Raw genomic sequence first — 12,286 nt, 5'->3', positions numbered from 1 at the left:
TATATGATGTGTAGTTGGCTCAGTGAGATATAAATGGGAAAGGAGGTAATTTTGCCTTTAATTTGAGGTATTATAATTGGCAAAGTGACAATTCATAAGAATAAACTGAAAAATGTATGGATACTTGAGCAATTTTTACTAAGAATTATTTCTCATTCCTTCGCACAGTTATGAAAATGTATTATGTAAAATTTTATGTGCCTCTCCCCATCACCATTGGTGACAAATGATTTCATTTAAACCCACAATAAAGTCTCACTTAAGCAAGAATAATTTTAACAGTTGGCATAGAATGGCATTATACTATTTGCTATAAAAACTTGAGGGTTAAAGGTTTTGAAGGAAGAAGCAAATAGAAATCTTGTTCAAACAACAGATGTTGACCTGAAACTAAATCCAGTCCATTGGACTGGGTACTTAGATACACATACAGAAGTTTGAAAATGGAAATGGACTGCCTTCAAATCGATCCCGACTTATGGTAACGCTATGAATTGGGTTTTCATGGTAAGCGGTATTCAGAGGTGGTTTTACCATTGCCTTCCTCTGAGGCTGAAAGGCAGTGACTGGCCTGAGGTCACCCAGTGAGCTTCATGGCTGTGTGGGGATTCGAACCCTGGTCTCCCAGGTTGTAGTCCAGCACCTTAACCACTCCACCACACTGGCTCTCTACAGAAGTTTAGGCACTTCTAAATTTAGGTCAGCATACTGCAATTCCAAAAGGTTTAAGGCAGCAAACAAATGGGAGGAATATGCATGCAAAAAGTAGAGATGAGGGAGAAAAGTATTTTGGTTCACCAGCCATCACCTCCCTGCTATGCGACCATCAACAAATGTAGTTGTTCAACCTCATGTAGATGAATAATGGCTGAATCAGCTTGGCTTGGCTCACCTACGATTTCTGTACAAGTACCCTTCTAAAGCAGATTTTTAAGACTTACTTGATAATTTTTATTTGATGTATTTGAAATATCATTTTTCTTGTCTTCCGGTATCCCATTGCCTTTTTTTATTGCTCCTATCCTTTCTTCACATTGTTCTTTCAGTTCCATCATCTGACTGATACACTGAGACCTTGAACCAAGTAACAGAATACAGTTGTTTAAATGTGCTCTTTAAAACACAAAAGATCTGCACAACCTGTGATCCACCAAGTTGAACATAGCCTGCCAGCCACATATTGTGGCCCACCACATGAGCGAGAACCTCCCTATTTTTGTAGTCCTGAGAGATCCAGAACAGGAGGTTTACTGAGCCCTTGGTGAACTCCTGAGCTGCATTTGACTTGTACAGTTACAAAGTGTGCAGGCCTACTTTACTCAACAAGAAGAACCTCTTTAAAAAGCACATTTATTCTCTCTAATACTTAATCTTACTACTTTTTTTGCACTCTCCTTTCAGATTGCAGGGATATATATAAGGCCAGCTAGAAATATCCTCTGTTTAAATGCAAAATCATAGAAACCCCTTGTAATTTTGGTTTGTACACAGGTACAGTACAGTCTGGATTCACAAAACAGCACAACAAAATACTTAACAGCAGCAAACTTGGAATTTAGATTCAGACCCACTGACTTTAGTGTAAGACAAATATTCAGATTTAAGCTTGAACATGAACAACTTGCTTTGTGGCCATTTTGCCTGTACTGCAGGTATCCAGCTATAATGAACTTACATGTCATATGTAAATTTCTTCTGAAGGTGAGTCTGGTTTTTCTGAAACCTGTATACATCCTGTTGGAGCCTTCCATATTCCTTCTGCAGACCTTTCAAGTTGTCTGAGTCAAAATTATTTTTTATTTTAAAAAACACATAAAAGTGGGAAAGGGAAATTAATGAACAATAAATAAGAAAGAACATTCTTATTTCTTTCACCAAAAATAAATAGTCATGGTAATTAGATTAAAATGCTGCTTCAGTCTTTTCAATCTATATGACCTGTGCAGATCAACGCTATGCATGTTTACTCAAAAGCTTATTCCCTTGTAATGTCTGTGAAATCTATAATGTACAAGTAGACTTCCATTTGCACAAGGGAACTTTTCCTTCCTTTCCTTCCCAGCCATCTGGAGCAGACTTTGGGGGCATGTGGTGGGTGCTGCAGCTGGGAGGAGAAATCCTGGTGCATATGCATAAGTTAGTTCTGCTGGCAGACAAGCACAATCCCTTATATTTAGGATTGCAGCCTTAGAAGCATTATTGCAAGGGACCATGAGGCTATCACCTAAACTACCTTCTGTCAGAAGGATAATCTGTCCACCTGAGTGCAGATCTACTTTTCCTCAGTCTCTTTTGAAGCTCCCCCTACACTCCAGAAAAGAAAACTGCACTTATTTTTTTTGCAACAGATAAATTGTTAATGATTACTGGGAAAGTATCCTTCAAATGCACATTTAAATAGAGTGAACTATATTTTCCTCTATCACTCTTCCTTCAAGAGAAACCTTTTCCTTGCCTGCTTGTAGCCTAAAATCCAGTAGCCTATGACTTCATTTCCTGTATCATTTGGCTCTTTTCCTTTGAGTCATGTGAATCAAAGCTTCTTATATACCTGCATGAAACTTTCAAGTCTTTCACAAATCCATGTTTTTATGTTGGAGGTTTTGCTCACTGAATACAGTTATCTGTCTCTAGATGTCTGATTAAACAAGATTTATTAATTATATAGCCCTTTCCTCATACTTCATATTATTAATTACTAAATTAGGGGCCAAACTAGATGTTGGAATGTCTGTGTTCTGTCTGTGAAAACACAGCCTTAAGAGGCCCAATTTGGAATGGGACCTATGGTGCTGGGGATGTGGGGAGGACAGAGAACTAACATTTCCACCGTGACATTCCCCTGATCATTCAACCTTTCCAAAGTGTCCTCAATTGGGCAAATAGCAGCTCTGGGGCAGGGGAGCAATTTTAATCAGAAAAAAACTCATTGAGAAAGCTTTTTTAAAAAAATAACCTGTCTCCCCCAGCACTGCAATCTTGATCTAGAAAGAGTCCCTCCATGCTTGCTTTTATAAAAAGAAAAATGGGTTTCCATCATCTTGGATAGGTTGACCCAAGGCTCTTTTGTCAAATATTATGTTTCTAGGTCCCACAGTTCTATACTGTCTTTGTACAGTTCGGAGGAGAAGGGCAGGCTACATTCTGAAACAACAATTGCTACTATCTTACTACTTCAGAATGGAAAAAATATATCAGTAGATCTATAATAGGGAACAGTTTAGATACAAGCAAATTTAATTGCTATACAGATAGCTGTACCTTTAAGAGTTTGGATCAATCCCTCATTTCTTGTAATGTTGTTCAGTAGCTTTGCCTGGAAGAAACAAGGGAATTATTTGAGTGACTGAAAATTAGCTTCTATTTCTACATTATCCCAGTCCTATATGAATGTTAGTTAATCCTCCAAAAGTGGGGACATATTAGTTGCCTATTTTTCCAGGCAGGGAAATCAAAAGAACACAGACTGTAGCTTGGCCAACAAGATTGGAACATTAGAAGGTTTTACTGGAATACCACCTAAATCTTGAGTATATTTTTGAGAAAATAAAAAAGTGGGTTATTTTTTAATTAATCTTCAAGTGACATATAAAAAATCACCTCATGGATAATTATAACTTTTTCACCAGTAGTTCCTCTTATGGGTATGTACTCCTGGAAATGATCTTCATCAAAGTATCCAGCAACAATATATACACTAGGCAGCATACTGCACTTTTAACTCCTCCGTTAGCATGAAGCTCTTTACCAAGTTACCTCAATTTAGCCACCAGGTTAAAATCTGTGTGTATAAGCACTCCTCACACACAGAAAGAGAGAGATGACTGTGATGATTCAAGCCACTGGCTACTGCTTTGACAAAATGTCTAGAAACAATATGGAGCTCAAAATCACTAGCCTGGAGATTCCACTTAATTGTGTGGGCACAAGATCTATTGAACTCAAGATAGTTATCCCTATACAAAGTTAACACAGAGAAGGGTAGAGGCAGAAATATGCAAATACAGAAAGTGTATTGTGTTAGCTCTCCTTTAATCTTGTTCTTTAAAAAAAAATTACAGTAAGCCCTTGTTCATATAAAAAAGAAAGCGTGCCTTGATTACAGCTAGAGTTCAAATATCTGATCACAAAGCTGAAGTGTCACTGGCTATGCAAAAATATCTTGCCCCAGCTGGAAGGTAAATGGTATAATACTACCTGCTATAAAATTCCTGGGAAAAGAACATCTGTATGAAAAGGTCTAGATAACCAATTTAAAACATAAATGACTTCATCGTGTATATGTAGTATACATGTGTCAGTTTATTATAATCAGGGCTCTGCTGGACTACTGTGCAAATACAGAATGCTAGGTATCAGGTGCAGTAACAGCATCCTGAAAATCACATATAGTAGAACCTCACTGTAACATGGGGGTCAGGGGACAAAGGACGAACCCGCGTTATAATGAAAGCCACGTTCTATAAACAGCATTTTACTCCGGGGACATCATCATACCCACTGTATATCCAAACCCCGGTTCAGCGAGCTGGGTTATAGCAAAGCACTGAAATTTGTTTTAAATCTATTTTCTAGACAGAAGGAAAAAACTGAAAAATGCATATGTAATTATGTGATGTGATCTCAGAATCTAGATGAGGCCTGGACTTAACTGGGGATTCAATGCCCACTGCTCTCTAGAAAATTCTAAGATAGTAAAAACAGTTGAGCCTAATACACACACCTTGTATTTAAGATTAGGAAATAAAAACAAAACCAGCAGAAGCAGAAAGTATTTGAGACTAAAACAAAGATAGAAAAAAGTGCTGTGAACCCTTTTAGGGCCATTCTGGATGCTGTGGTTTTTCTTGAATGATATCTGATGTGACTAAACCACTCAAAGGACATTGTGCTACTATTCCTCCATTGTTGAGAAATCATCATTTATCAGTCTTTAGACTGTATATCCAATCTGTCACTAAATGGAAATAATCCCAGCAAGCATGACACTTCACATCTCTTGCAATGTGGAAGGAGCTATTTGTAAGTTTCATAGACTGTCATGCCATTTTCAAAGCACCCCAGTTGTCCCTCTGTATTTTTAACTCAAGAGGCTGCATCCAGCACAAGATGTATAAATAATAATAAATTGTTTGTAAATGTTTCAAATAATGGTTTTTTAATTGTATTTTAACATTGTGTTGGCTATTCTGGGCTCCTTTATTTGTTATGTTATGTACCTTCAAGTTGATTACGACTTATGGCGACCCTATGAATCAGCAACCTCCAAAAGCATCTGTCATGAACCACCCTGTTCAGATCTTGTAAGTTCAGGTCTGTGGCTTTCTTTACTTAATGAATAATTATTTAATAATAAACGGAAAGTTGGACTTGCCATGAAGTGTCCTTCTGGTCAGTGGAGAATGGAGCAGAGAGGAATGGGTTAACTCTCCTGGAGGCAGGGTCAGCACTATAACACAAAAGTTTAGCTGGTGGCAGGCCGAAGGGGAAGAACCTTCTCTCGTTTTCCAGTTTGTGACACAGCTGTAAAAAACCAAGTACTGAGCAGCCGGCCACTCCACCTCCATGAACTTGAAACTTGGATAGAATAAGAACAAGCGTTAACAAATCAGCACACAGTGCCAGGAAGCGATGAAGGGAGCCTTTACTACTCTATCCAGATGGTGAGTGACCAGCAGTTGCCGAGGGTTTCTGGAAAGGTGCCCTCCCCACCCCACGGCCTAGGTTTTGCTGCAAGGTGGGGCTGTCTGCTCCACTCTCCGCTGACCAGAAGGACACTTCACGGTAAGTCCAACTTTCCATTCTCGGTCAGCGGAGGAGTGGAGCAGGCAGGAATGGGATGTACCTGAGCAGTGACCCCCCCCTTACATCCTTGAGTGGGAGCAAACCTAAGCCGCCTCTTCTGAAGAACCCTTTTCCATATGAGGCCGGCCATCACTGCGGGTATTAGCTCCACCTATCGTGTGAAGGCAAGAATGTCTTTGAAGTCAAGACTAGGGGCATCAAGCCCCTCCCACTCTCCAGTTCATTCTTGCCTTCGTATGAACAAGATTGAGATTTCTATAGTGTAGCTTCTAGCTAAGTTCTTTTGTGTTTTTCGTGAGTTTGTGACAGGGTGTGGAGGTTCTGTTTTATGTGTATTCCACGTTTTCCCTTCCCCCTGTCTTGTATTTAACTCGTTTTTGTCTGTTACTCCTGGGGAATCCTTGGGTGGAGTCTCTCCTTTACCTGGATCGTTTCTCTCCCAAGCTTTTAGCCTCACGGCCTTTGAAGAGACCGCGGTGCGGTTCTCTCTCTTCTTTCAGGCGGGAGCTTGCGGCTGCAGCTCCCTGCTTTGTTCACCGCCGGTTCCCCTTCGGAGCCCGCTTGGTGGCCTTTCTTTGCTTAGCCCCTGGCTGTTTTGGGTTGCCTCCCGGTCCGACCGCGGCTGTTTTTTCTTGGCGGTCCGTTAGGTCCTTCCCCTCCACAGGAGCCTGCAGCTGCGGCTCTCGTGCTTTGCCACTCGGCGATTTTTTCCTCGGGCTGCTCGCCTTTAACGGACCCGTTCGGCGGCCTTTTTAATCCTTGCCGTGACGGTCTTTGCAGCCGGCAGCTGCGGCTAGTGCCTTAACTCTATTGCCTCAGCCGCTTCCTTGTTTTTCTCACCGGCCTCCCTACGTCCTTGACGGAGCCCCTCTGCTGGACGTTTGAGCCGCGATTTTGCTCATTAGCCCCGCGGCCGCAGCACTTTCGAGGCTGTGCTTCACACCCTTTTCTCAGCAGTAGCTGGGTTCCTCAGCTATTCGCCATTACTCCCTTGTCATATTCCGCCATTTTGATTGATATTCTTCCTGCTCATATTGCGGGCGCCATTTTGTTTGTCCTTTTTTCCCACCCTTTCTGTTCAGTCTATTCCGTACTAACCAAGGGGGGTTTAGCTGGCAAGGGGTCCTTACATGTGTGTTGCAGATAGGACTCCATAGTTCAACGGACTCCTCTACCACACGTCTCCTGCTGTTGGCTCTGGCAACCTTCGGATTAATGTACTTTTGTGACTGTTCCATCAAGGCTGTGGCTGTGCACCAAACTATTTGAACTGTACATTCTGCCCCACTCGTGGCCATGTACTAGGCGGCTGATACTGCGCAAGCTGTTTGAACTGGACATTCTGCCCCACTCGTGGCCGTGTCCCAGCCAGTTGCCTCAACACAACTTATTTGAACTGTACATTCTGCCTCCTCCGTGGCCGTGTACCAGGGCGGCCTATACTGTACATTCTGCCCCCTCTGTGGCCCGTGTACCAAGCCTGAACTAGTCTGCATTATATTGAAGCTGTTACCATCGTACATTCTGCCCCCTCTGTGGCCGTGTACCAAGCCTGAAGTCTAGTCTGCATTATATCGATGCTGTTACCATCGTACATTCTGCCCCCTCTGTGGCTGTGTACTTAGCCATCTGCCAGTGTATTCTACCCCCTCTGTGGTCGTGTACTGCGCCTGTTCGGGTCTCTACATTCTGCCCCCGCTGTGGCCATGTACTGCACCCATAGTGAATATAAGATGGCAGAACAGCCAGACATGTCTCAGACAGCCAAGCCACAACCATCTAAGGCAACTAAGACTAAGCAAGCCAAAGCACTGGCTAAGACTAAACATCTTTCCAGCCACAGCAAACCGAAGCGTCCACGCTATGCTTCTGTTCCGACCCCCACCTTAGCAGTCCAGGAACAGCTAACAGATATCTTTCATTCCCCCGCTGCTTCTTCCGATGAGGAGGACTTTGCTGGCTTTCCTACTCAGCCAACACTTAACCAGCCTCCTCCCATATTGCCGCCCAGGGCTTATCCTACGTCACAGCCCACTGAGCCACCTACTCAGGCACAACCATCTGCTTCAACAGGGCTGCAGCTGTCTCATGAGTTTCTTTCACAACTTCAGGGCATGCTGTCATTTTTTACTCAAATACAGTCACCACCACAAGTCCCTGCCATACCTCAACACACTATGGACCAATATGTAGGTCATGAGGCAAATCCTTCCTGCTCCCCAAATCCTTTTGACGTAGCTAGAGGCAGATGTATTGATGACACTTCATATGGGGAGGAGCCACCCTTTGCTGATCATGCTGAAGGAGACGAATGGAGTGACTCTTCGGAACATGAGGAGAATACATCGTATCGCTTGTTTAATGCCTCAGATTATCAACCTCTAGCTCGCAGGGTAGTTAACACCCTTGGTCTCCAAGCTGTGCCCCCAACAGCTGCCGCTCCAGCTATTAAAGGAGCCAGGGTTCTCAAATCTCCTGCACCTACTGAGCACTACATTCCGGTGCCGGATCCCATCGCTAAACTGGCCACCGAAGAATGGTCTCATCCATTCCAAACTCACCACTTCAAGAACCTAGCTGACAAACTTTACTCTCTAGCTCCTGACTTTGCCACCAAGCTGGCCGTCCCCGGCATAGACGAGCCGATCGCTAGCCTAGTTTCGCGATCTCTTTTGCCTAGGGAAGGAGAATCCCAACTAAAGGATGCTACTGAGCAAAGGTTAGACTTCGCTCTCCGCAAAAATCATGAGGCCACTGCTTTCTCCATGCGAGCCTCCACATCAGCTTCCGTCTTCTCCAGGGCAGCAATGATGTGGCTGGATGATCTTCTAGAGGACCCTAACCCTGATCCTGCTTCTCTCAGAAGGTCACTGATAAAGTTGTGCAAGACAGCGGCATTTGTAGCTGATGCTACTTTGGATGCCACTCAACTGCGGGCACGAGCCATGACGGCTCAGATAGTTGCCCGATGGACCCTCTGGCTTCGCCACTGGCAAGCTGACTCTACGGCCAGAGTGAATCTCTCCAGGGCACCTTACTCCGGATCTTTGCTCTTCGGCGAGGAAGCTCTAAAGGCAGTGCTGGTTGATCCCAAAGACGCTCACAAACCGGTTTTGGCCACTGTCAAGAACATCGATCGTAGGCGTTTCAGGCGATTTCCCTCCTTCCGCACTAACCAGCCCTTTCGAGGAATGCGGCCAGGAGGACGAGGCCGCGACTTCCGATCCTATGACTCCAATTCCTTCAGGGGAACCTGGAACCGACATTTCCAGGGCAGAGGTCAGTACCAAGGGCGCAGAGGTACCTCGTCCTCATATAGGGGAGGGTCTCGCCAGCGCAAACAGTACTAATGCACTTCCTGTTGGTGGCAGACTACTTATGTTTGGAGACCAGTGGCTGCGTCTGACTAAGGTCACCTGGATCTGGGACCTTTTTTGTTCTGGCTATGCAATAGAGTTTTGGGCGACTCCACCAGACAAATTCCATCCATCCCCTTGTCCCAGGGCGCCGGCCAGGCACAGCATCATGCAGACAGCTATACATCACCTCTTGGACATAGCGGCGATAGAGCCAGTCCCTACAACAGAGAGGTCGGAAGGGGTGTACTCCCTCCTATTTGCTGTGCCCAAACGAGATTTGTCATGGAGGGCGGTATTGGAACTCAAGTTCGTCAACCGTTTTGTAACATACCGCAGATTCAAAATGGAATCCCTCCACTCCATTACTGAAAGCCTGCAAGAAGGAGACTTCCTGGTTTCTATCGACCTAAAGGAAGCATATCTCCATGTGCCCATTTGCATAGCCCACAGAAAGTTCCTTCGGTTTGCTTTTGGCCCCCAGCATTTTCAATATAGAGCGATGCCGTTCGGCCTCTCCTCTGCTCCTAGAGTATTTACCAAAGTGCTTCTCACCTTAGTGGCTTACCTCTGAATTCAAGGGGTCCATCTCTACCCATATCTGGATGATATTTTAATACGGGCAAGCTCTGAGGAGCTGGCTCATCGTCATTTAACGCTCACCCTGAATGTTTTGCAGGCCTACGGCTGGCTTGTCAACTTCGACAAAAGCCATCTTCAACCGACCCAATGCCTACTACATCTAGGGGCGATGTTGGACACCCTGCAGGCGATGGTGTTTCTGTCTCCAGATCACATAACTGCCATCACAAACATCGCGAGGGCCTTGATGCAACAAACAACCGCAGACGTCATGCTTCTAGCCAGGGCGCTCAGAATGTTCATCTCTACTATCCATATTGTGCCATGGGCTCGAGCCCACTCTCGCCACCTTCAGTGGGCTCTGTTGTCCTTTCAACAGGACATTGCCAACTCCAATCATCGCACAGTTCCTCTGAGCCCTGCACTCCGCTGGTGGACGAGGGTCCAACCTCTTTCCAGGGGCACTCCGTTCAGAGAACCTTGCAGGACTGTTGTTACTACGGATGCCAGTCTCATCGGCTGGGGAGCACACTGCAACTCCCAGTATGTTCAGGGGGTTTGGTCCACAGCAGAGCAGACCCAGAGCATCAATTGGCTGGAGCTCAAGGCGGTCCACTTAGCTCTACTTCATTTTCACTCTCTGTTCCCTTTGGACCATGTCCTCATTCGAACGGACAACACGTGTGTAAAATCACATTTGAACAGACAGGGGGGCACCAGGTCCCGTCCTCTGCAGGACCTAGCTTCCCTCATCTTCGTCTGGGCAGAACAACATCTACAATCCCTAAAAGCAGAGCATCTCAGAAGGATTTGGAATGTGACAGCAGACTGGCTCAGCAGACAACAGGTCTTTCCGGGAGAATGGAAACTTCATCCCTCCATTTTCCATCGTCTCCAGCGTCGGTTCGGCGTCTTTTCAATCGACCTGTTTGCTTCCAGTCCCAGGTACTTTGCCCGATACCTGGACACAACAGCGGAAGCAGTGGATGCTCTGTCAATACCGTGGCCAGACGGTCTTTTGTACGCCTTCCCTCCCATACCGCTGTTAGCCAAAACCTTGCGGAAGGCGCGGAGCGAGAGGACACAGTTGGTTCTGATAGCACCATATTGGCCACGCCGACTGTGGTTCTCGGATCTTCTTGCAATGTCGGTGATGGATCCTTGGACACTTCCAGTCAGGCCAGATCTTCTATCCCAGGGTCCAGTATGGCATCAGGACCCCACTTGGCTCAATCTAACAGCGTGGCTTTTGAACGGGGACATTTGAGGTCAGCTGGCCTGTCTGACGCTGTTATTGATATTATCTTAGCCTCGAGACGACCATCTACCACCCGTATTTATCAACATACTTGGGTGGCTTTCTCCAAGTGGTGCCAGTCTCACCACTGCGATCCATCCCAGGCCACTATGCATCAGGTGCTGCAATATCTCCATAGCGGCTTTATGATGGGACTCAGACCCAACACTCTACGTCGACATGCGTCCACTCTGTCGTCCATCCTTTCAGTGTCCTGGTGCCCCTATTTCCTCACATCCGTTCATTAAACGCTTCCTCAGAGGCACTGCTTTACGTTCACCGGCTGTAGTCCACCATTTTCCCTCACGGAGTCTGTCCAAGGTCCTACAAGCTTTGCAACGCCCACCGTTTGAACCCCTTAGGACTGTGCCTTTACGTCTACTGTCCTTCTAGGTCTTGTTCCTGGTCGCCATCACTTCTGCCAGACAAGTTTCGGAACTGGGCGCATTGTCTTCTGCCCGCCATCTCTGTGTTTTTCACAAGGACTCTGTTGTGCTGAAAACTGATCCTTCCTTCTGTCCCAAGGTCAATTCAGTTTTCCATTGCAATCAGGACATTGTACTACCTTCGTTTTGCCCAAACCCCACTCATCCTCTAGAGAAGGCTTGGCATTCGTTGGATGTTTGGAGGGCTCTCAAGACCTACCTGTCTAGGACCCAGGAGATTCGACGAACGGAGTCTATGTTTGTATCCTTTCATCCAAGGTCTATGGGGCATAAAGTAGCCAATTCTACCTTATCCCGCTGGTTAAGGGCATGTATTACCTTAGCATATGAGTCCCTTAAGCTGCCAGTTCCAGCTAGTATAACAGCTCATTCTACTAGGTCAGCTGCCACTTCAGCTGCTTTTGCTACTAATGCTCCTGTTGCTGATATTTGCAGGGCTGCTGTTTGGTCTACCCCTCACTCGTTTATAAGGCATTATAAAATAGATCGTTATGCCTCTACCGATGCCTCTTTTGGCAGACGAGTGTTGCAACAGGTTCTTAATAAAGATTAGCATGTGGGTGGTATGGTACATCCCACAGTGATGGCCGGCCTCATATGGAAAATGGACCATTGGTCTCACCTGAAGGGTGATTTTCATATGAGGACGGCCATCACGACCCTCCCAGTTGGAGGATGCATAGATTTTTTACTGAACCGTTATATATTACTGTTACGCTATTGCATTTAAAGTTACTAGTGAAGTCAAGACTGCTAGTTCTGTTATATCGCTATGTTAGAGTCATGTTATTATGCATGTT

The 12,286-nt window shown here is 45.3% G+C and overlaps 1 protein-coding gene across 1 annotated transcript in view; it reads right to left on the bottom strand.

Annotated features, from left to right (window-relative positions):
- GOLM1 (golgi membrane protein 1) overlaps positions 1–12,286 on the bottom strand; it is a 33,799-nt gene that overhangs the window by 6,275 nt on the left and 15,238 nt on the right. The window contains exons 4-6 of the mRNA XM_061626755.1: positions 3,262–3,316; positions 1,676–1,778; positions 942–1,074 (exon numbers count right to left, since the gene is read on the bottom strand). Coding sequence (XP_061482739.1) covers positions 942–1,074; positions 1,676–1,778; positions 3,262–3,316 — 291 coding nt within the window. The remainder of the gene's footprint in view (positions 1–941; positions 1,075–1,675; positions 1,779–3,261; positions 3,317–12,286) is intronic.

Source organism: Rhineura floridana, chromosome 1 (assembly GCF_030035675.1).
Source record: "Rhineura floridana isolate rRhiFlo1 chromosome 1, rRhiFlo1.hap2, whole genome shotgun sequence".
Taxonomy (NCBI): Eukaryota; Metazoa; Chordata; class Lepidosauria; order Squamata; family Rhineuridae; genus Rhineura; species Rhineura floridana.
This window is presented reverse-complemented; position numbering and strand designations above follow the sequence as displayed.